The 26,053-nt window shown below is 42.0% G+C and overlaps 1 protein-coding gene across 1 annotated transcript in view; it reads left to right on the top strand.

The window, feature by feature from the left end:
• GIPC2 (GIPC PDZ domain containing family member 2) overlaps window positions 1-7,034 on the top strand; it is a 78,909-nt gene extending 71,875 nt beyond the window's left edge. The window contains exon 6 of the mRNA XM_029062027.1: window positions 6,196-7,034. Coding sequence (XP_028917860.1) covers window positions 6,196-6,350 — 155 coding nt within the window. The 3' untranslated portion in view covers window positions 6,351-7,034. The remainder of the gene's footprint in view (window positions 1-6,195) is intronic.
• Window positions 7,035-26,053: the final 19,019 nt, after the last annotated feature.

Here is a 26,053-nt window from a genome sequence, read left to right as displayed (position 1 = left end):
TAAGGTAGCCGTTTGGGTGGAGAGGAAAGGGCGGATCTTGGCGATATTGTAGAGGTGAAACTGGCAGGTCTTGGTAACAGATAGGATGTGTGGGGTGAACAAGAGAGACGAGTCAAGGATGACACCGAGATTGCGGGCCCGAGAGACGGGAAAGATGGTCGTGCCATCAACGGTGATAGAGAAGTCTGGGAGAGGACTGGGTTGGGAGGGAAGATGAGGAGCTCAGTCTTGCTCATGTTGAGTTTTAGGTGGCGGGCCGACATCCAGGTGGAGACGTCCCGGAGGCAGGAGGAGATGCGAGCCTGAAGGGAGGGGGAGAGGACAGGGGCGGAGATGTAGATCTGCGTGTCATCTGCGTAGAGATGGTAGTCAAAGCCGTGAGAGCGGATGAGTTCACCGAGGGAGTCTTCAACTATTCGCTCTCCAGTGACTTCTTCCCCCCTGCTTTAAATCATGGCTGTTTCTCCTCTATCCTAAAAAAAATCCTCTCTTGACGCCATGGCTCCCTCCAGTTATCGCCCCATCTCCCTGCCACCATTCCCCTCTAAACTCCCTGAGCAAGTGTTCTACACCCACTGTCTCATTCCTTTTCTCCAGTTCTCTCCAGACTGGCTTCCATCCCCTTCATTTCACAGAAACCACTTTCTCAAAGGTCACCAATGATCGCCTTCTTGTAAACTCCAGAGGGCTCTATTCCATCCTAATCTTCCTCAACCTCTCAGCTGCCATTAGCACTGTCAATTATTCCCTTCTCCAGGAAACTTTGGCTTCAATGACATTGTCCTCTCTTGTTTCTCCTCTTATCTTTCTGGCCCCTCAGTCTCAGTGCATGGGTTCCTCCTCTGCCTCCCCTCCCCTAACTGTGGGGGGTCCCTCAAGGTTCAGTTCTGGGCCCCCTTCCCTTCTCCATCTACATCCACTCCCTTGGAGAATTCATTTGCTCATGTGACTTCAACCACCATCGCTATGCAGATGATTCCCAAATCTACATTTCCAGTCCTGACCTCTCTCCCTCTCCGCAGTTTCACATTTCCTCCTGCCTTCCAGACAGCTCTACTTGGATGTCCTGCCGTCACCTCAAACCTAACGTATCTAAAACAGAACTCCTTATCTTTCCACCCAAACCCTGCCCTTTCCCTGACTTTCCCATTACTGTAGATGGTACCACCATTCTTCCTGTCTCACAAGCCCATAACCTTGGCATTATCCTTGACCCCTCTCTCTCGTTCAACCCACATATTCATTCCATCATTAAATCCTATCAGTTTGACCTTCACGACATGACTAAAATCTGTCCTTTCCTCTTCATCCAAACTGCTACCATGTAAATCCAAGCACTTATCCTGCCTTGATTACTGTATCAGCCTCCTTGCTGACCTCCCACCCTCCTGTCACTCCTTGCTCCAGTCTAAACTTCACTCTCCTGCCTGGATCATTTTTCTACAAAAGTCTTCTGCAAATGTTTCCCCACTCCTCAAAAAAACTCCAGTGGTTGCCCATCCATTTTTGCATCAAACAAAAATTCCTTATCATTGGCTTTAAAACACTCTATCACCTTGTCCTTTCCTACCTCACATCATTACTCTCCTATTACAACCGAGCCTCCACATTTCTCTCCCTCTAATGCTAACCTTTTCACTGTGGCTCCATCTCTTCTATCTTGCCGTCGACACCTCACCCACGTCCTGCCTCTGTCCTGGAGCACCTTTGCTCCTTAAATCTTACAGACACTTACTCTCCCCGCCTTCAAAGTCTTACTGAAGGCACATCTCCTCCAAGACGCCTTCCCTGACTAAGCCCTCTTTTCCTTTTCTTCCACTCCCTTCTGTGTCACCCTGACTTTCTCCCTTTATTTATCCTCATTCCAGCCCCACAGCACTTACATACAACCTGTAATTAATTTTTTTATATTAATGTCTCTCTACCGTCCTCTAGACTGTAAGCTTATTCTGGGCAAGGAATGTGTCTGTTTATTGTTGCATTGTACTCTCCCAAGCACTTAAGTACAGTGCTCTGCCCACAGTAAATGCTCAATAAATACAACTGACTGAATGAATGAGCAGGGAATGTGTCTGTTATATCATACTCTTCCAAACACTTAATATAGTGCTCTGCACCCAGTAAATGCTCAATAAATACAATTGATTGACCTAGTTAATGTGGTTTCAGTGTACACATGTTTGTGCCATAACAGTGCTTCATTTATTTGAAGTTAAAGATGATTTCAGTGTAGATTGTATTTTTATTCTCTCTAGTATTGTCTAAAACATGTACAGTAATGCAATACTTCTGGACTTGAGGATTCCAGAATTTTTAAAATCCAGATTTGAGGAAACATTGTAATTGTGATTAGCAGAACTAGAAATGTTATACAAAAACAAATTCACCAAAATAACCAGTAGAGGTCAGCACTTAACAATTTGGCATGTTATAATAAAAATTAAAATGTTCATTTGAAATCATCTTGAATCAGACACTCAATGGTACTTATTGAGCGCTTACTACGTGTAGAACACTGTACTAAGCACTTGGGAGAGTACAGTGTAACAGAACTAGCAGACACGCTTTCTTACATTGCCAAGTCAGTCAGTCAATTGTATTTATTGAGTGCTTACTGTGTTCAGAACACTGTGAAAAGCACTTGGGGGAGTGCAGTATAGCAATATAACAGACTCATTCTCTGCCCACAATGAGCTTTTGAAGCCAGAAAAAATGTATTTTTCATGTGGTGAAAACTTTTGCTAAAGTTGATTAAATACTATATTTCAACTTTAATAATGAAATCTCAACATTTGGAAGGGACCTAGAGATCATCTGACATGGATTATGTATTCTAACATTATTGTATTCTTCCAAACACTTATTTCAGTGTTCTACATGCAATAGACACTCAGAAAATGTTATGATTGATTGATTGACTGGTATAGTGGTTAGAGCACACGACTGGGAGTCAGAAAGTCATGGGTTCTAATCCCATTCAACCACTTGTCTGCTGTGGGACCTTGGGCAAGTCACTTCACTGCTCTGTGCCTCAGTTACCTCATCTGTAAAATGGGGGGTGATACTGTGAGTCCCAAGTAGGACAGGGACTGTGACCAATTCGATTTGCCCGTATCCACCCCAGTGCTTAGTACTGTGCCTGGCACATAGTAAGTGCTGAGCAAATACCGTCATTATTATTATTATTATTATTATTATTTTTAATCTGCTGCCTTCAAGCAGGAGAGTAGCCAAACAATCTGGGATCCTAAAGATCTCCTGCTGTGGAGATCCACAACTGATTATATTGTGAAGTGTAGGCTTGTTGTGGGCCGGGAATGTGTCTACCAACTTTGTCATATTGTACTCTGCACAGAGTAAGAGCTCAATAAATGCAATGATTAATTGATTGAAGTTCACTACCTTCTGGGTAGTGAATGCATGCTTTGCTTTTGTTTTACTTTCCAGGAGTTTAGTACAGTGCTTTGAGTTCAGTAAGTACCATGGATTGAACCTCCCTTGTTAGCCTCTTTCTAAGGAAACAGGGATAAGGAAGCTAAAGAGAAAACAGAGCCAGTACTGCAAATGGTAAATGAAACACACAGTGAGGGCTAGTGTGCATAGTGAGGCACAGCGTGGAGTATGGATCCAGTAGCCTTTTTGGCCATCTGTGCACTCACAGGTGAATCTTGCTCATCTCAGCTCTGCCACTTGCCTGCTGTGTAACTTTGGGCAAGCCACTTAACTTCTCTGTGCCTCAGTTACCTCATCTGCAAAATGGGGATTAAGACTGTGAGCCCCACGGGGGCCTATCTGATTACCATGTAACTACCCCAGAGCTTAGAACAGGGCTTGGCATATAGTAAGCACTTAACAAATACCATAATTATTATTCAAATACGGACAACTGTGTGTATAGCCCATTTTATTGTCTTATCACCCAAGTTAAGAAGTTCTTCCTTTAAATCCAAATGAAATATCTTGCACTTTAATTTAAAGTAATTTATGTAGATTTAGTTCTCAGTGGACAGGGAGGACCAGTAATTGGCAGTAATGCTCAGTTAGTCACCAGTCCTGTTAATTCTACCTTCAAAATATGGCTAAAATCTGTCCTTTCTTATCCATTCAATCTGCTATTATGTTGATCCAAGCAATAATAATAATAATAACAGTAATAATAATAATAATGTTGGTATTTGCTAAGTGTTTACTATGTGCCGAGCACTGTTTTAAGCTCTGGGGTAGATACAGGGTAATCAGGTTGTCCCATGTGAGGCTCACAGTCTTAATCCCTATTTTACAGATGAGGTAACTGAGGCACCGAGACGTTAAGTGACTGATCCAAATTCACACAGCTGACAGGTGGTGGAGCCGGGATTAGAACCCATGACCTCTGACTCCTAAGCCCGTGCTCTTTCCACTGAGCCACGCTGCTTCTTTTATCCTATCTTGCTTTGATTACTGCATCAGCCTCCTCACTTCCTTCCCTTCTTCTTATCTCTTCCCACTCCAGTCCATACTTCATTATGCTCTCTGGATCATTTTTCTAAAAAAACTGTTTAGTCTGTGTCTCCTCATTCTTCAGAAGTCTCCAAAGGTTGCCCACCCACCTCCATATCGAATGGAAACTCCTTACCACCAATTTTAAAGCACTCAATCAGCTTGCCCCCTCCTAATTTACCTCACTGATCTCCTTTTGCAGCCCATCCCACCCATTCTGCTTCTCTATACCAGTTTACTTACTGTGTCCCTATCTCATCTGTCTCACCAGCAACCTCTTTCCCACATTCTCCTTTTAGCCTCTAACTCTCTCCAGACCACCACTCTCCCCACCTTTAAAGCCTTATTGAGGTCACATCTCCTCCACAAGGCCTTCCCTGATTAAGCCCTCTTTCTCCTGGCTCCCCTTCCCTTCTGCATCCTCTAGGCCTTTGGATCTGTGACTTTTGGGCATTTCATTCATTCATTCAATCGTACTTACTATGTGCAGCGCACAGTACCAAGTGCTTGGAAGGTACAATACAGCAATAAAGAGAGACAATCCTTGACAACAACGGGCGTACAGTCTAGAGGTGGGGAGAGAGCCATCAAAACAAGTAAGCAGGCATCATTATAAATAAATAGAATTATAGATATATACATTTATATATAAGTGCTGTGGGGTGGGGAGTGGGGGAGCAAGTCAAAGTGACATGGAAGGCGGGGGAGCTGAGGAAAAGGGGGCTTAGTAATAATGTTGGTATTTGTTAAGCGCTTACTATGTGCCGAGCACTGTTCTAAGCGCTGGGGTAGACATAGGGGAATCAGGTTGTCCCACGTGGGGCTCACAGTCTTAATCCCCATTTTACAGATGAGGGAACTGAGGCACAGAGAAGTTAAGTGACTTGCCCACAGTCACACAGCCGACAAGTGTCTGGGAAGGCCTCTTGGAGGAGGTGCGCCTTCAGTAGGTCTCTGAAGGGGAAAAAGTGAATGTTTGGTGGATTTGAGGAGGGAGGGTGTCCAGGCCAGAGGTAGGACGTAGGTCAAGGGTTGGTGGCGATACAGGCGAGATTGAGGCACAGTGAGAAGGTTAGCACCAGAGAAGAGGAGTATGCGGGCTGGGATGCAGAAGGAGAGAAGGGAGGTGAGGTAGGAGGGGGCAAGGTGATGGAGAGTTTTAATGCCAAGAGTGAGGAGTTTTTGTTTGATATTTGACATTTGATATTTGCTCCATCCTCAGCCCCACAGCAATTACGTACATACCTATAAATTATATATTATAGAGCAGTTTATATATTATAATTATATATTATAGAAGAGTTTCCCCTTCTAGATGTAATCTTGTTGAGAGCAGGGAACATGATTACCAACTCTGTTGTACTGTTCTTTCCCAAGTGCTTAGTACAGTGCTCTGTACGCAGTAAGTGAAAAATAAATATCATTGATGATGATGATCATGCTAAAAAACTCTTTATACATTTGAAAGCAGTTAGCAAGGCATCCTTTCTAATGCTACTAAGACTTATTGAGCTATCAAATGTGCATGTAGTAAGAGGGTTACAGTCTGATAATGAATGGTTCTGTACTTATAAGTATTCAGCATTCCGCTTAGTTTCTTCTTGTTTATTTCTCACGTCTTTATATCTGAATGAATTTATTTTTCACTTTGATTCATATATGCCACTTTTCTTTCAGATCACTTATTTTCTTTTTTCTTTTTATACTTCTTTGTAGCTGCTACAATGTTTGAAGCTGGAAAAGACAAAAAAAATCCAGATGAGTTTGCAGTAGCACTTGATGAAGTTGTTGGGGACTTCGCATTCCCTGATGAATTTGTCTTTGATGTGTGGGGAGCGATAGGGGATGCCAAGCAAGGACGATTGCAGTGATGAATGGCAGCACTATGGGTAATGGATGTTGGAGGAAACACCTTCTTTTGTTTTTCAGTTTATGGAGTCAGATTTTAATCATCATTAGGTCTGAACTCTGGTTTGCTTTTGATAATGTGCAAAAAACTTTCCCATTGAAAATGTGCCCCTCAGTTATTCTGGGAAAATTTTCTGAAGACCTTGTTTAGGTTGCATAGTGGAGCTGAAAATCACCAAGCACAAAACTCTTCAAAAAAGTCGTTGATTGTCATAAACATTAGGGAGCATTTTAGGCAGATTAGCTCATAACTGATGGGAAGTCTAGCCCATATTTTTCACAACTTTGTGAATGATACATTTTGACTATTAGTTTATACTTGTTTAGCACTTTTTTATTGCTTGCAAAAACTGCTTCTTGTGTGATTGGGTAATCTGGGAATTTGTGAAGATTGCAGCTTCAAATTAATTATCTTGGTGTTTGAATGGGCAGAGAGGAGAGCCCTCTCATTTTATAGAGGATTTATTTCAAAATGTCTACGTTCAGTTCCCTGCCTTCTCATAGTAGCCACATTTCTCTGACAGTTGATTAATAAAACTTTTCCAACAGTTTACTCTTTGCATTGAAGAGCGTAGGTCTGGGAGTCTGAGGGCCTGGGTTCTAATCCTGACTCTGCCACTTTCCTGCTATATGACCTTGGGCAAGTCATTTAATTCTCTGTGCCTCAGTTTCCTCATATGCCAAATAGGGATTCAGTTCCTGTTCTTCATCTTTCTAAGTCTGTGAGCCCCATGTGAGTGAGGAACTGTGCCAGGCCTGACTAAACCCAGCAATTAGTAAAATGTTTGGTACAAAGTAAGCACTTAACAATGTCCACAATTATTACTGCTATTAATTATTATTATTGCTATTATTATTTAATTATCCATCCTCAAACTTTCTTGAAGCTTATAAGCAGCATTCTCAAACAACAGTTCATGACTTTTGTGTCTTTTGAATCATCTCCTTATTTAACACTTAGCCAACAATTGATGCAGAAAGAAAATTTTAGTTTTGTTTATGGCCAGTATTGACAGTAAGGTCTGTCTCATAGCTCTTGGATTGGTATCTGGGAATAATAAAGTTACTTTTCTTTCCCTTTAGCAAGGAATGGAAGTGATGCTTGGTAATGAATTTGATATCTTCCAGATAAGGGTGGTAGACTTTGTATTCAATACATCATACATTCATGTCGATAATTAAAAGTGGTGTCATCACACTTACATTTTATTTCATAAGCATAACTGCAAATGGAAAAATTGCAACGCATTATATAAGTAGTAATTAATTTACTTTCAGAATTTCAGAATGTGATTGGTTCCATGAAGGATCATCATCATTTTGAACTATGACTCAAATCTGGCTAAGTCCTTCTTGGTGATTGGATAAGCTTTGCAGTTTTTCACTGTCTCATCCATTTTCTAGGTGGTTTAAATGATATTAGTTGCTAGCCTAGGGACAGGGGGGCAGAAGCGGGGAGAAGAGAGAGGTGGGACATTTGATGAGCCTGGCTTCTATCACTGCTGGCTCCTCACTCGACCCATTCTTTGTCCCCTTCCATGGCTCTGTGCCCGTTCTGGCCCCCTGACACTACTCCCTCTCTGTCCCCCTCTCTGGCTCTGGGCACCCCCTCCACCCTTTCTCTTTTTTCCTTCATGGTTATGTGCCCTTCCTGGGGCTTTCCTTCTACCCCTTCTCTGTCCCCCTCTGTGGATCTCTGCCCTTTCTGGCCCCCATCTCTACTCTCTCTCTGTCCCCCTTCATGACTGCACCCCAAAGAGCCAGTGTGGCTATGGGCACAGAGATGCAGCACTTCAGTTCCCTCCCCTCCAAGAGCAGGGACAATGGGGCTGGGGATGGGCAAGGATACTGATTTTGATTTTTCAGAAACATTCTCTCAGTCTCTTTGTCCTTTTTTTAAAATAGTATTTGTTAAGTACTTACTGTGTGCTAGACATTGTACTAAGCACTGGGGTAGATACAAGCTAATCAGGTTGGATACAGTCCCTGTCCCCCATGGGGCTCACAGTCTTAATCCTCATTTTACCGATGAGGTAACTGAGGCACAAAGTGAAGTGATTTGCCCAAGGTTACACAGCAGACAAGAGGTAGAGCCGGCTTTAGAACCCAGATCCTTCTGACTCCCAGGCCAGTGGTCTGTCCACTAGGCCGTGTTGTGTCCTACATTCATTCATTCAGTTGTATTTATTGAGCGCTTACCGTTTGCAGAGCACTGTACTAACCACTTGGAAAGTACAATTCAGCAACAAAGAGAGACAATCCCTGCCCACAGTGGGCTCACTATTCTCTCACAATTACCCAAGAATGGGAGGATTTTAATAAAGCATCAGAGCCCCCTGACACCATCTGCTGAAACGTGGCTGTCCCAGCTCCAAACCCATCCTGCAGTAAGGGGCAGTGAGGCTGGGGAGAAAGAAGGGTACTTTAATTTTTCAGAAACATTCTTTTCGGCTCTTGGCTGGATTGTAATAAAGCATCAGCATAGTTTCCCTCCCCCCACCATCTTCCAATCAATCAGATCTTGTCAGCAGGAACTGTCAGTGTGGCCTAGTGGAAAGAGCATGGGCATGGGAGTCAGACGACCTGGGTTCTAATCTCAGCTCTGCCACTCATGTACTCGTTGACCTTGGGCAAGCCACTTAACTTCTTTATGCTTCAGTAACCTCATCTGTAAAATGGAGATTAAATTTCCTCCCTCCTGCTTAGACTGGGAGCCCCAAGTGGGACAGAGACTGGGTCCAACCTGGTATCTACCTCAGTGCTCTGCACAGTGCCTGGCACATAGTAAGCACTTAACAAGTGCCATAAAAAAAATATGAAGATGCAGCTCATGTCAGCAGGAACCAATCAGAAGAGTGAGGGAAGGTCAGATGGGGTCCCTAGGGATGCTGTTATCCAATCAGATGTAGTTTAGTCAGTTCACACCTATATTGTTTACCCTTTCTGATACACATCTGGAGTTGCTGATTTATTAAGATTATTACCTGACTTGTCCCAGATGAGGGAAGGCAAAAACCAAGGTTCTTCATTCCCCACTCAAAGTGCTAAGCATTAACACCCTGTGAAAAATGTAGCTTCATTATATTCTTGACACAGGTCGAGAGTTGTAAAATCTCGCAAGTCCCTCTTCATATAAAATGTGTCTAAAAATCTGAAGGGTACCAAGTGGTACAGCCTGTACTAGAAACTGAAAATTTAATTCTGGAAAATCATCTGTGGCTCATTTGTTAGGAAGAGGAAAGTTGAAGAAGTATGCAGGGTTGTATTTGGGTTTTCAGTGAAAGCTTCATTTCCTTTCCATAGCTAGACTCTGAATCAGAGGCAATCTGAAGTAAGCCAAAAGCTTTTTAAGGTGGAGGAAATAGAGGTTCCTAAATGTAGTTTTAGGTTGAATCTTTGTATTTTCAACTGTTTACTTCTACTGCAGGAGTGACTGGACCCTAATGTGTGTGTTACTGGTTGGGGGTGAGGTGTGTATATATATGTATATACGTGCACACACACACACACGCACACACACACACACACAGTTGAAGAATGCTTTGTGAGGAGAAAATTGTACTTTTATCCACAGAAACCACTATTCAGATTACTCAAGTCCTTGAATGAACACATTCCACTTTACTGTTAAAGAAGGAAACCTTATTTTGAATATATTTTAAGTATATATTTTTTAAAAAGTGTATTTGCTTAAATATTTTTAAAGTGGTTAATTTTGTTATACGCTAAAATCAGGACTGTATTCATCTTTCTATCTGTCTAAATAGAGATAATCTATTTTGTTCCATGTTTAAATGCATTCAGAGAAAATAATTTGGAAATGTATGTTCTTTAAATGGCAAAATCTCACCCGTAAAGTGTGTTTGAAATTCCATGGAAGTACTTTTGATTTTTGAACTTTGTGTTTCTTGTACTTTTCTCAAAATTAAAGGAAATGATTAAAATGAGATATTTTATGTTTGTGAATTCTTTAGTGAATTTGATAGTCATATTCACTGAACATCCACTGGGTGTAATGTACCATTCTAAGCTCTTGGGAAGTTCTAAACAAGCAAGTGACACATTCCATGCCCATGAGGAGATTGTACTTTAATAAGGGAGAAGACATAAAAGTATTTTCTGACTAATCAAGATAAACAATTGAATATACAATTGAAGGTAAATATAGGTAGATGCCTAAGTGCTAGATAGTGAGCCCCGTGTGAGACAGGGACTATCTCCGTTCTCCTAAGCTTATGTCTACCCCAGGATCTAGCATGTAGTAGACAATAAATTCCATAATTCTATCCCAAGATCTTTTTATAAGTGTGATCTTGGATTTGAGTACATTTGTTTTTGTTTACAAAAATGAGCCGGATAATATGGACAGTAGGCTTTACTACAAAGCAAGGTGAGACAATTATAAGAGGCTCTGCTCCATTAGGCAGGGCCAAGAGACTGAACTTCCTGGGCATCACTGGGTAGAGTTAGGTTGCACTCACCCATCTTCTGTTCTCCTCTTCCTGCTGCTTTCAGGTTCTGAACTGAGAGACATTGCTGGATCTCTGGAGAACCTCAGGGATTCACCTTTTCAAAATGAAAAAAGGAACTCTAGTGGCTCTACGCGGTGATTATTCCCTTAGAGAGGTGATAGTTTACTTAAGAGAAGTACACTGTGACATTATGAATTGACTGGCCCCAAGAGAGGTTTTATTTTCCTTCAGAGAACTTTACTGCTTGTAGATTTCGCATTGAAGTGAAGGCAGTGCCTTACAAAAATGAACACAGGTTTTATGTCCTCCAGCAACTAATTCCTAAGTATTCATCCTGCATTTATAGACAATAATTCTCAGGAACAGCATCCTTCAAAGGCACATTCTGCTTAGAGAAAAATTGACATGCTTGCAGGGAAACTGGCTTCTAATTGTTTTTCTGAAGATATAATTGTTTCATTTGGGAACAAGAAAGTTAAAATACTCTAACTGTATCTACTGAAAAGAAATGATATTTTATCCACCTGCTCCTTTTGACTTTTCTTTGTAAGATATTTCTATTTACTGTATTCTTTCTTCTTCTAGTCTCTTTAGTGATATATCATCCTGGAATTCAAGCTTTATTATCTTATGGGTTACCTAAGTTAGGTAGTGATTTTTGAACACGATTTCTTGCAGTAATGGCTCTAATAGTTCCAATAAATGCAAACAGAGAGCTCTGTTTGCCAGGTAGGTCAGAATACAAACCTGCTTCATTCGTTTTGGAGCCTTTTCATTTAAAGCAAGTATGGCTCCATGATTTCTGTGTTTCAGTATGGTCATGACAGTGCAACACAGGATTGTCTCTGTGTATGCACAGTGTAGTTGGGGCTTTGGGTCCCCTCCCTGGCTCCATTACTTGCCCCCTCTCTTAAAATGGAAATGAGATAGTTGTTCTCCTTCCTTTAGACTGTAAGCTTGTTGTGGGCAAGAAATGGGTCTGTTTATTGTTATATTGCACTCTCCCAAGCATACAGTGTTCTGCACACAGTAAACACTTAATAAATACGATTGACTGACAGACTGTAAGCCCCATGTGGGACAAGAACTGTGCCTGACATGGTTATATTGTCTCTACCCCAGATGTTTAGCATAGTGCTGGACATATTGTAAGTGCGGTGGTCACTCCTACTAGCTCTCACACTCAGTAGAGGGAAAAGGAACACAGGAAATAATAATAATAATCATTGTGGTATATGCCAAGCACGGGGGTAGGCAGAAGATAATCAGGTCAGATGTGAGGCTCACAGCCTAAGTAGGAGGGAGAACAGGTATTGAATCCCCATTTTACAGATGAGGAAACTGGGGCACAGAGAAGTGAGGTGACTTGACCAAGATCACACTATAGGTAAGTGGCAGAGTCAGGATTAGAACCCAGGTCCTCTGACTTCCAGCCCCATGCTCTTTCCACTAGGCCAAACTGCTTCCCTCATTTCCACACTGCTTCACTTGCTGATTGACTCTTAAGTGCTTCCTTCCCAAGAGAACTTTATTTAATGCTTTATATGACATTACCTTGTAACCAAACCAATCTGAGGGAAGGATTGGAAAACCACAGCAGGGCCAGGTAGTCTATGGGGGAGGAAGAAGACCTTTTACCATTTTGGAAGCAGTGCATTTGAAGTCTTCTCTGTGAGTTTCCTGTAGCCAACCTCTGGAAAGGGATGGTAGGCTAGACTCGGAATGATAACCCTTACCTTTGGGTGGTGGCAGTGATGGGGATGCAGGGATTTGGGGTTCATTAGGCAGAGATCCCCAAATCCAGCAGTCCTGAGAAGGGAAGAACTGAAGGGATTTAGACTCAGCAGAGGCTAGCAGGAGCTCCGGTGATCCTAAAATGGCTCCAGGGCTATTTGTCAGGATTTAGTGCTGAAAGTCCCCCCAAAAAGTCACTGTAAGCACTAAACAAATGTCACAATTATTATTACTGCACCACTGCATGCTGTTGGCCTGTTAGTCAGTGGGACATTGTGCCAGTTTCATAGGTTGGTAGTCTCATTTGGAGTGGCCTACCCCCTCTTGGGAAGTCGAGGGGCTAATATTAATTAGATCTGCCTGAACTTCACTCGGCAAACTGGCAAATGGCCCCCAGCTAGGGCTAGTCCTTGAGATTCCATTTCTGGGGTGAGTTTAGGGTGGTTCTCTGGGTGCTGGTTTTACTTGGGGTGTAATTGTCTCAGCTTGTCCTGAGGGATTTCCTACCTGGAAACTCCCTGAAAAATTCCAGGCAATAAATCACTACCTCATGCTCCCTTAGGAATTAAGGGATGGATCCTGAGTTGAGGCTCCTTACTGACAGATAGACCAACTGAAAACTGGACTGACTGATCTAAAACTGGACTGAAAGTCACCCTAGTTGTAGGGTTCCCACACCTATTCTGTAGCCAATGGCTTAAATGGCCACAATTCTCCCACAACACGAAGGGAACTTGGAAGGTATTTTTTGCTTCAGATTTAGGGAAAAAAAACCCTTACCTAGGGAATTAAATTTGATTTTTCTGTCTCTGGGTGTGCTAACTTGAAATAATAGGTTTTGCAGTTAAAACCTGATGATCAGTTAGGGGACTCTATATCTGACCAAACATGTCCCTGACCCTCATGGTGAGATACTTGGAAAGAGCACGGGCTTTGGAGTCAGGGCTCATGAGTTCGAATCCCAGCTCTGCCACTTGTCGGCTGTGTGACTGTGGGCAAGTCACTTAACTTCTCTGTGCCTCAGTTCCCTCATCTGTAAAATGGGGATTAAGACTGTGAGCCCCACGTGGGACAACCTGATTCCCCTGTGTCTACCCCAGCGCTTAGAACAGTGCTTGGCACATAGTAAGCGCTAACAAATACCAACATTATTATTATTATTAACAATCAATTGTATTTACTGAGCACTTACTATGTGCAGAACACTATTAAATGCTTGGGAGAGTACGATATACCAATATAATGGACACATTCTCTACCCACAATGAGCTTACAGTCCAGAGGGGGAGATAGACATTAATTTAAATAAATAACTTATGGATATGTACATAAGTGCTGTGGGACTGAGGCGGTGGGGGGACAGTGAGTAAAGCAAGCAAATCAGGGCAACACAGAAGGGAGTAATCTTTGGAAAAGGAAATATAATAATAATTGTATTTGTTAAGCGCTTACTATGTGCCAAGCACCATTCTAAGCACTGAGGTAGACACAAGGTAATCAAGTTGTCCCACTTGGGGTTCACAGTCTTAATCTCCATTTTACAGATGAGGTAACATCTGTAATGAAATGAAATGAGGGCTTAGTCATTTTAGAGCATTTTACTTTACAGCAAAAGCCTTTCTGTGTTGTGGTACAGAGAGCAGGGGGTGCTGGTAATGATAATAATAATAACTGTGAGATTAGTTAAGCACTTACTATGTGCCAAGCACTGTACAAAGCACTGGGGTAGATATAAAATAATCAGGTCAGACTCAGTCCCTATTCCACATTGAACTCAGAGTCTGAATAGTAGGGAAAGTAGGGAGTGAATCTCCATTATACAGATGAGGAAACTGAGGCAAAGAATAGTAAAGAGATTTGCTCAAGGTCCCATAGCAGGCAAATAGCAGAGCCAGGATTAAAATACAGGTCATCTGATTCCCAGGCCTGTGCTCTTTCCACTAGGCCACACTGCTCCGGACTCCTTTTTGCTTTTACCCCAATTTCCAAGGACTGAAGAAATTGAAGTATACATGAATTGAGAAGCAGTGTAGCCTAGGGAATAGAGCATGGGCTTGGAAGTCTGAAAGACCTGGATTCTAATCTCGACTCTGTCATTTGTCTGCTGTGTGATCTTGGGCCAGTCACTTCTCTGTTCCTCAGTTACCTTGTCTGTAAAATGGGGATTAAGACTGTGAGCCCCATGTGGGATGTGGATTTTGTTTAATCTGATTAAGTTGTATCTCCCCCAGTGCTTAATATAATGCCTGGCACATAGTAAGTATTTAATAAAGACCATTAAAAAAATGAGTGATATTGCTAGTACTTCATCTGAAGCAGTACCTGGAGAGACCAATGCACACTCTTATAACTTCCCCTCCACCTACCTCCATGGCTGAGCTAACCCTGAATCCAGGCCTAGAAATGGTTTAACTACACAGGCAGTGAAAGTCCTGGTCACTAGACCATTAAGAAAATGTTTATTAGAAAATAAAATGTCTATTAATATTTAGTTTGGCCTTCTTTGAATTTCTCTACTATTAAAATAATAAATTCTTCCTGATTATATATGCCATGTAAAACCCAGAAAGACAAAATGTTTTCCCAATTTAAAATGCTTATTTTACATTAAAAAACTAGAATCATTTGGACATTTGAACTGCATTTTTAATATTCCACAATCGTTTCAAGAGCCAAATGGTGATTTTATGAAATTAACTATTCTGTAAGCATTTGAGGATTTATTATTTGGCGTAGGGAGCCCATTTCTGAAAGCAATCCTTTGTCATGTGAAAATATAAAGAGTAAACATCAATAAAAATGATTGAGGAACTCAGGGTAGACAAAAAATGTGCTGAATTAGCCATTTCATTAAATACACATACTCTATAACCATTCTCCCTGAATTTTTCCAATTTTAAAACATCATGAGTTGAAAAATGAGTGCATTATGGCTTGGCAATATCAATTTGTTGTTTGACTTTATATACAATCTTCAAATTGACAACATTATATGCATCAAAAACACTGTTTTCATCAAGTGTTGCCCATATAGTTTATTTATGTTCATTCTTCTAATGCACTTTTACGGGCAGATAGAAAATTCAGTGTCTTAACACCTGTGAATTTTTTGCAATTCAATATATACTCAAGTTTCCCACTGGTTCGGCTACTGCAAATGAATGCAGATGAAAGCATATCAAAAATATGAGGGTTGAAATTTCCTGATTACATCAAACATGTTTACTCTGAAATCACAAAATTTAAGAATTTCAAATATGTACTTTAGAGTTAAAATGGCTTTTGTAAAGTTTCTAGAGTAAAATAATTTCTTAAATAAGGCTCATTAAGTTATACTGGACTTTGGTTGCAAAACAGTTGGAGCTTTAATTCTAGGGAGCCAACAATTACATAGTTTTAATCCAGGTTGTTGACTCTACTATAATATAGGACATTTCCCCTCAGATTTGTTAGATTGTAAACTCCTTGAGGACAGGGATTGTGCATCTACCTCATTGGTACTCTTCATTCATTTGTTTATTCATATTTATTGAGCACTTACTGTTTGTAGAGCACTGTACTAAATGCTTAGAAAGTACAATTCAGCAATAGAGACAATCCCTGCCCACACCAGGCTTACAGTCTTCTGAGTGCTTTGTACCTCTACAGAGTATAGATGGTCAACAAATATTATTGATTGATTGATTGATTGGCTCCAGAGCAAGCATGAAGCCACAAGGGAAACAGAAACAATGTTAGTATTTCTTAAATGCTTATCATATGAGAAGGATTGTGTGACAAGGTCTAGTCCAATCTGCTTATATAGTATCAACCCCAGTGCTTAGTACAGTGCTTAGTACAGTGCTTGGCACAAGGTAAATAGTCCTTGGTACATAATAAGTGCTTAACAATTACCTTTACCATTGTTATTAGTAGTTATAATAATACTACTAATAATAACAATAAAACACTCTGGTAAGGGCTGGGGAGACAGAAGATTATTAATATGTATCATGGGGCTTATAGTCCAAGAGGAAAGGAGAACAGGCACTTTATCTTGATTGAACAGATGAGGAAGGTGGGGAACAGAGAAACTAAGTGATCTGTCCAAATTCACATAGCCGGCAAGTGTGAGAGCCAGCACTAGAACCTGGTTTTTGTGATTCTCAGTCCCATGCTCTTTCCATTAGGCTATGCTGTCTCCACAGAACTTGGTTGCTAATTTTAAATAACAACTTATTGATGTTTTCTCTAGTAATAATGATAATAATAACAATTGTCGTATATGTTAAGCACCTACTATGTACCAAGCACTGTATTTAATGCTGAGGTACATACAAAATAGGTGAACTGTCCCTTTTCCACATGGGTCTCATAGTATAAGGGGATGGGAGAACAGGTATTTAATCCTCATTTTACAATCAGTGAATCAATAGTATTTATTGAGCGCTTACTATGTGCAGAGCACTGTACTAATATCCTGACTGGATTGTGTCACCCTCCTCTCGGATCTCTTTCCCTCCTGTCTCTCCCCACTTGAGTCTATTCTTCATTCCGCTGCCTGAATCATCTTCCTATAGAAACGCTCTGGGCATGTCACTCCCCTCCTCAAAAAGCTCCAGTGGTTGCCTATCAACCTTTGCACGAAACAAAAACTCCTCATTCTTGGCTTTAAAGCTCCCCATCCCCTTGCCACCTCCTACCTCTCCTCCCTTCTCTCTTTCTACTGCCCACCCCGTACACACTGCTCCTCTGCCGCTCACCTCCTCACAGTCCCCCATTCACGCCTGTCCCACCGTCGACCCCTGGTCCACGTCCTACCGCTGTCCTGGAATGCCCTCTCTCCTACCCTCCCCCCAACCTTCTACTCTTCCCCCTTCCCTTGCCCTCAGCACTGTGCTCATTTGTATATATTATTTATTACCCTATTTATTTTATTAATGAGATATATATCTCCTTGATTCTATTTATCTTGATGTTGTTGTCTTGAATTTGTTTTGTTCTGTTTTGCTTTGCTGTCTGTCCCCCCCGTTTAGACTGTGAGCCCGTCACTGGGCAGGAATTGTCTCTATCTGTTGCCGAATTGCACATTCCAAGCAGTTAGTACAGTGCTCTGCACATAGTAAGTGCTCAATAAATACTATTGAATGAATAAATGCTTGGGAGAGTACAAGATAACAGGATTAACAGATGTTCCCTGTCAGGAACAAGCAAATGAGAAAACTGAGGCCCAGAGAGGGTTAATTAGGTTATGCTACAGGCAAATGGCAGAACTCGTCAGTTAGTTGTATTTATTGAGTGCTTACTGTGTGCAGAGCACTGAACTAAGTGCTTGGGAGAGTACAATACAGCAACAAACAGACACATTCCCTACCCACAATGAGCTGGTGTTAAAATCCATGTCCCCTGGCTCCCAGACCCTGCTCTAGAGACACTAGGTCATGCTGTGAAATTTGTCATTATTTTCCATCTAACCGGATTGTCAGACACTTGGCAGAATTTGGGTTTACAATTCAGAAATAATAATAATTAACTATTTTGGTAATTGTTAAGCACTTACTATGTGCCAAGCATTGTTCTAAGCTCTGGGGTAGACATGAGTTAATCATGTTGGACACAGTCACTGTCCCAAACAGGGCTTACAATCTAAGTAGAACGACAAGTTCACTGCGGGCAGGGAATGTGACTACCAACTCTGTTGTCTTGTACTCTCCCAAGCCAGCCTTAATACAGTGCTCTGTACCCAGTAAACATGCAGTAAATGCTGTTGATTGATTGAGGTTAGAGCACAGGCCTGGGAGCCAGAAGGACCCGAGTTTTAATGCTGCTCCACCACATGTCTGCTGGGTGATCTTGGGTAAGTCACTTCGCTTCTCTGCCTCATTTACCTCATGTGTAACAGGGGGATTCACACACGGAGTCCCATGTGGGGAGGGACTGTGTCTAATCTGATCAATTTGTATCTAGGCCAATGCTTAGAACAGTGCTTGGCGAGTAGTAAGTGCTTAACAAGTACCATAGTTATTAATTATTAGAATAAAAATTAATTTAACTTGTTTGAACTGTCAGATAAATAAATCATAGCTTTTTTAAAAAAATATTAACTTGGGTAAGCAGCTATTCCTTCAGGATTATTCAATTACTTCTTTAAATAAATTGGGCATTGAAGATTTTATGTAACAACAAATGGTTGTGTTATTGATCCTTTGAATTCCTTTTAGTCAGTTTCTGCTGCAGCTCACATGTAAGTGCTTAAATAACAGAGAATAAAATGTGGTTTATCTGTATTTCTGAAGATAATTCATCTTGGATCTCTACACCTAAGGTAATTTCCCTTAGGCTGTTTTAGTGTTTTGTTCTTTCATTGCTCTGGCTATATATATCTCCAGTCCTCTCTCCACCAACCACCTATATATTCATTCAATTGTGAGCCCCTTGAGGGCCAGGGTCAGTGTTTAATTCCTCCTCTTTCCCAGTGCTTAATACAGTGTTCTTCACACAGTAAGTCCTTAACAAGTATTATTACTATTAAATTTCAAACCCACATCCCACAAATTTCAAGCACAATCTCAATGACCTTCTGGCTACAGTATTTTAGGCCATTATCTGTGGTGATCTTGCTGTCCTTCTACTGATCTAAGGGAATGTGTCTACCACCTCTGTTGTACTGTATTCTCCCAAGCACACAGTAAGCATGTCCATACAAACCACTGATTGATTGATTTGGAATCCTGGATGACCAATATACTTAGTTTCACCATCCCCCTCAAGCTTTCCTACTTCAAACAGGAAGCCACTTTCTACACTTTGTGGGGTGAAGATGTGGGATAATTTCTGGGGCATTTGTACTTTTTTATGGTATTTGATAAGCACTATATGCCAGGTCCTAAGTGCTGCGGAAGATACAAGTTAATCAGGTTGGGCTTAGTCCATGTTCCACATCTGGTTTACAGTAGTAATTGCCGTTTTACAGATGAGATAACTGAGGTACAGAGAAGTGACTTGCCCAAGGTCACACAGCAGTAAATGGCAGAGCCAGGATTAGCATCCAGGTCCTTTGACGTCCAGACCAGAGGTCTTTCCACTAGGCCACACTTCTTTCCCCTAAAAACACTCCCTGTCTCACATGAGTAGCACAGTCCAAGTAGGAGAGAGGACTGATATTGAATAGCCATTTTACAGATGAGGTAACTGAGGCACACAGAAGTTAGGTGACTCGCCCCAAGTCACACAGCAGACAAGTGGCAGAGCTGGGATTAGAACCCAAGTTCTTCTGACTCCCAGACCCATGCTCTATCCACTAAGCCATTCTGTTTCTCTGGCATCTGGGTGAAAATTCCTTAATCTGCCAGTTTCCTGAGACAATTCATACCTTTATTTGAAGGTTCATTGCAGTCTTGCAGCATTTTTAACGTATCTGAATTTTTTGGTGAAAAACATTCTGAAAACACATCAAAGAAGGAAAAATGTGATGTGGGATATTTACAAGAAAATGGTCTTTTGAATGTTTTCTTCAGGTTGCAGGGTGGGATTCTGAGAAACAGCATGACCTAGTGGAAGAAATACAGGACTGGGAGTCAAGAGACCTGGGTTCTAAATCCAGTTCTGCTAATTGCCTGCTGGGTGACCTTGGGAAAGTCATTTAACTTCTCTGTGCCTCAGATTCTTCATCTATATTGGGGGTTAAATACCTGTTCTCCCTTCCTTTTACACTGTGAGCCTCATGATTTGCTTTTCTTATATTGTATCTTCCCTAGTGCTTAGTACAGTGCTTTGCATATAATAAGTGCTTAACAAATATTACAACTATAATTATTCTAAATTTGGGGTCTACAACTTGGGTAGGTTCATGACACAGCAACAATCTGACCCAAAGATTGGGAACTAGTTTAAAGGAAGAAGGATTCTACCAATTGAACTAAAGAAGACTGAGGAGTAATTCTACCAGCCATCACATTCAGTCCATGCCTACCCACTCCTCAAAAGCCTCCAATAGTTGCCCATTCACCTCTGTATCAAACAGAAACTCCCTACTAATGACTTTAAAACTAATGACTCAGTCAACCTCCTCCAACCTTACCTCACTGATTTCCTTCTACAGCCCAGCACACTCACTTTGTTTCTCAACACCAACTTACTCAGTGTACCTCGATCTCGTCTATCTCACTGCTGACCCTTCACCCACATCCTGCCTCTGGCGAGGAACTCCGTCTCATTTCAATCCCATCTGATAGATGACGATAATAATCATTATGGTATTTGTTAAGCGCTTACTATGTGCCAAGCACTGTCCTAAGTTCTGGGGTAGATACAGAGAAGCAGTGTGGCTCAGTGGAAAGAGCCCAGGCTTGGGAGTCAGAGGTCATGAATTCTAATCCTGGCTCCTCCGCTTGCCAGCTGTGTGACTTTGACTTCACTTCTCTGTGCCTCAGTTACCTCATCTGTAAAATGGAGATTTAAACTGTGAGCCCCACGTGGGACAATCTGATCACCCTGTATCCCCCCAGCGCTTAGAACAGTGCTTTGCACATAGTAAGCGCTTAACAAATACCACCATTATTATTATTACAGGGTAATCAGGTTGTCCCACGTGGGGCTCACAGTCTTAATTCCCATTTTACAGATGAGGTAACAGGCACAAAGAAGTGAGGTGACTTGCCAAAGGTCACACGGCAGACAGGTGGTGGAGCTGGGATTAGAACACACATCCTCTGGCTCCCAAGCTCGTGCTCTTTCCACTAAACCACATTCTCCCCACCTTCAAAGCCCTGTTGAAAGCACATCTCTTCCAAGGGGCCTTCCCCTACTAAACTCTCATTTCCTCTTCTCCCTCTCCCTTTTGTGTCACCTTTGCACTTGGATTTGTAGCCTTTATTCACCCCAACCTCAGCCCCATGGCATTTATGTACTTATCTGTAATTTATATTAAAGTCTGTCTCCCCCTCTAAACTGAAACTCCTTATGGGCAGAGAACATGTCTATCAATGCTGATATATTGCATGCTCCCTAGTGTTTAGTGCAGTGCTCTGCACACAGTAAGTGCTCAATAAATGATTGCTTGTTAATGACTTTCATAGTCAATGATAATAATAATAATAATAATAATAATAATGGCATTTGTTAAGCGCTTACTATGTGCCAAGCACTGCTTTAAGCACTGGGGGAGATACAAGGTCATCGGGTTGTCCCACATGGGGCTCGCAGTCTTCATCCCCATTTTACAGGTGAGGTAATCGAGGCACAGAGAAGTTAAGTGACTTGCCCAAAGTCCCACAGCTGACAAGTGGCAGAGCTGGGATTAGAACCCACGACCTCTGACTCCCAAGCCTGGGCTGTTTCCATGGAGCCACGTTGAGGTGTGATGGTCAGCAGTTTTGTCTTTGACTCAAAGGACAAGTTACTGCATAATAGGTGATGACCAGTTGAACTCCGTCTTCAAGAAACCAGGAGAAAGGGAAGAGGTTTTCAATTGCAGTAGAAGGGATGGAGGTTAGATATGAAAGGGATTTCTGTCAGTGTTAGGGAAGCAGATTGTGGAGCCTCCAGTAGTGAATACTCTTTGGGAGCACATGCCCCCTAATAAATGTGAGAAGCAGAGTGGCCCAGCAGACAGAACATGGGCCTGGCTAATGAGAAAGATCTATTTTCTAATCCCAACTCCACCACTTGTCTGCTGTGTGACCTTGGGCAAATCACTTCCTTTCTCTGTACCTCAGTTACTTCATCTGTAAAATGGGGATTAAGACTGTGAGCCACATGTGGGACATGAACTTTGTCCAACTTGATTAGCTGGTATCTACCCCAGAGCTTAGTACAGTGTCTGGCACACAAAAAGAGCTTAATGAAGACCATAAATAAATGATTGAGTGAATGGCAGGAGCTGTGAGCATGTGGGTAGTTTACAGATGAGGGGTGGAGAGGAATAGCGAGGCAGAACACAGGCTAGGCCTCCCCCAACTTCCCCAGCACCTCTCCCTACAACTTTTCTTTACTCCCCCTAGATTGACTTTATAGTTCCCAGCTTCCCTGAGGAGGAGTCCCTGAAGTTGGGGCTGGGGTTTACCGATTGGGTCTGAGACCAGAGGACTGGACAGGGAGCATTGGTTCCGACCTTCCACTTCTCCTCCTTAGGTACCTTCCTGTCTGGAACTATATCTTCTAACAGTGGGGTATGGGAGGAAGTAACGTGAACTCTGTGCAGTCACCTGATCCTGGTGCTGCTGGATTTTGGACTCCATTCAACTCCCCACAGACTTCATGGGGAGTAGGGAAAAGCTGAGGGTTTAGGTTTTCTCCCACCCCTAATGCTACTGGAGCAACTTCCCTTACCCCTCAGAGCCTCCTCAGCTGCAAGGAAAATCAGCAGGCTGGGGCCCTGCTTTTCAGGCTTTGCAGACAGAGAACAGAAGGTTCCTAATAATAATAATAATGATGCTGATTGTGATGAGCCCACAACAAGCTGCCTTGTTAGAGACTGTTTGTGATCCTGTAAAACAGCAACAAGGAATAGACTTTGCAAAACCACTGATGGGCTTCTACCTGAGACAGGTGATTGCTGGCCTGTGGGATGGAGCACGGAGGGAGAGGTGGCATTCTCTCCTTGTTCTACCCAGTAATGGGCTTGGACCTGTCAGTGACTGCCAAGTAGGGTCACAGCTGCCATGCCCAAGGCAGATAAAATGCACTCATTTTGAACTACCAGGAAGTACTAGAAGAGGAGCAGAAGTATGAGAGAAGCACTTGGAAGCAACAAGAAGTATTGGCCTAACAGGCTTTTTTGACCACAGATTGGAACTGAACTCTTGGGTGATGGAGTGAGTGTGTGTATGTGTCACTACCTTGCACATTAGTAAAACTAACTTTCCACAGTAACCTTGGTGATCAGAGGTGTGGTTTGACTTCTACAGTCTTTTAGACTGTGAGCCCATTGTTGGGCAGGGATTGTCTCTATCTGTTGCAGAATTGTACATTCTAAGCTCTTAGAACAGTGCTTTGCACATAGTAAATGTTCAATAAATATGATTGAATGACTATGTGTCACTAAGGCTCCCTTGGTTCAGGAGGGTCCTGGTTGATATGAGCCGGGGTCTTGTGGCACTGGTGGCATTTAAGTGCTTACTATGTGTCAAGCTCTGGGGTAGATAGAGCTAATCAGTTTGGGCACAGTCCCTGTTCCCAGTACGACTGCTCACAGTCGTAATCCCCATTTTACAGATGAGGGAATTGAGGCACAGAGAAGTGAAGTGCTTTTGCCCAAGGTCACACAGCAGACACATGAGGGAACTGGCATTAGAACACAGGTCCTTCTGACTCCTGGGCCCATTCTCTATCCACTAGGCGTTGTTGGCCTACTACTCAAGTTTTGGTAGAGACCCACTCTCCATCTGGAGTTCAGAAGAAGAATCAAACCCAGGCTCAGGAGGAAGGAACCAGGACTCTATTCCCTCCTGTAATCTCCTTATTGCCAGACCTCAGAGAGACTGGGAGAATGAGGGTATGAGAGTCCCTCCCACCCCCAGCATCTGTTGGATCCAGGAACAGTCAGAGGTGGAATCAGATTAATGAGGCTCCAGACACCTTTGCTCAGGGAACAGTGGGCCAAGTGTCTCACTGTCTGGTTTTCCCTCCTTCTTTCCTGAGGCCACAAAAATGACCTTCAGCCTGTTTTAGAGTGACTGAATAGAGTCACTAGCATTGACAAGCTAAAGGCTGTATTGATTGGACAATAATAATGGTACTTGTTAAGTGTTTACCATATGGCAAACACTGTTCTAAATGTTAAGAACAAGTTAATCAGGTTGGACACAGTCCCTGTCCCAAATGGGGCTCACCCTCTTAATCCTCATTTTATAGCTGAGGTAACTGATGTCCAGAGAAGTGAAGTGACTTGACCAAGCTCACACAGCAGACATGTGGCAAAGTTGGGATTAGAACCCAGGTCCTTCTGACTCCCACCTCGCTGTACCAGCAAACTGTGCTGCCTCACCTGTTTTGGATTAGGTAAATTTGGCCTAAATTTGGCCCTCTATAAAAGCGGTGTCTGTGGATGGACTCTAGGGTCCTTCTAGGCTTGTAATTTGGGAATCTTGATGCTGGTGAAGTCATTTAGAATCTATTCATGATGAAACAACTTGAAGTTAGAACTTCTAACTGTATGATGAATCAAAAGCTGGGTATTTTCTTCAGGTTTTCTTTAGTGATCATTATTTAAAAAGAATGTCTGAGAATTTTAACAGAGGAAGCTCCAGGCCTTCTGGAATTTGTGTTCATTTTTATAATTAATAATAAATGGCACACACCTACTAAACACTAAGTATTGGGGTAGCTACAAGGTTATCAGGCTGAATAACAGACCCTGTCTTACATAATGTTCATGATCTAAGTGGGAGGTGCATTCAATTGTACTTATTAATTGCTTACTGTGTGCAGAGCACTGTACTTAAGCACTTGGGAGAGTGCAGTATAACAACAAACTGACACATTCCTCCCCATAATGAACTCACTGTCTACAGGGGAGACAGACATTAATATAAATTACAGATATATACATATGTGCAATGGGGAGGGGAGGGAGGATGAATGAAGGAGCAAGTAAGAGAGGCACAGAAGGGCCTGGGAAAAGAGGAGAGGAGAACTTAGCCAGGGAAAACTTCTTGGAGGAGAGTTATTGAGGAGAGGGAGGTATTGAATTCCCACTTTAGGAAACTGAGGAACAGAGAAGTTTAATGACTTCCCCAAGGTTACAGAGAAGACAAGTACTAGAGATAGGATTAGCAACTAGGTCTCTGACTCCCAGGTTTGTGCTCTTTTCACTAGGCCCAAATTTTAATTCCTGCATTTGAAATTTTTTTTTCTTTTTGCAGTTAAATACAGTGGGTCTTATTTTATTGGTATGTAATCTTGTGACAGAGAGCCACGGTTGAAAATTAATATTAATATAGAGGCTGTGTGGAGCATGGTTTGCAATAATGAACTACTTAAAAAAATAATATACTTGAGTTTACAAGAAACTTTAATTGTAAAATTATATGGCTCAGGAAGAATTCTCAGGACTAAAGCTCTACTTGCACACCCATGGAGTGTGTTTATTTGAAATGACTATTTCCCATCCTATTCCTACTCATAAAGATGATCGATTTCAATAGATTAACTTGTGAGGGGATGAAAAGGGAATATTTGCGCCAGTGGAGAGCTCCTCTAATACTAAATACATGATTACTGTGCCTCGTTTCTAACCAGAGTGACCCTTAAAATGGAATCAATCAAGTTTTCATGCAGAGGGATAAAATGTTCATGTGTTAATCATGAGGAACTGGTTAAATCCAGTTGTCAGTATTGTCTAGTAGAGCTTAGGCTGGGAGTCAAAAGGACCTGGGTTCTAATTCCACTCTGCCACATGTCTGCTGGGTGATCTTGGGCAAGTCACTTAATTTCTCTGTGCCTCAGTTACTTTATCTGTAAAATGGGAATTAAGACTGTGA

This window comes from Ornithorhynchus anatinus, chromosome 4 (assembly GCF_004115215.2).
Source record: "Ornithorhynchus anatinus isolate Pmale09 chromosome 4, mOrnAna1.pri.v4, whole genome shotgun sequence".
Taxonomy (NCBI): Eukaryota; Metazoa; Chordata; class Mammalia; order Monotremata; family Ornithorhynchidae; genus Ornithorhynchus; species Ornithorhynchus anatinus.
The sequence above is the reverse complement of the archived record's forward strand: the minus strand, read 5'-3'. Positions and strand labels throughout refer to the sequence as shown.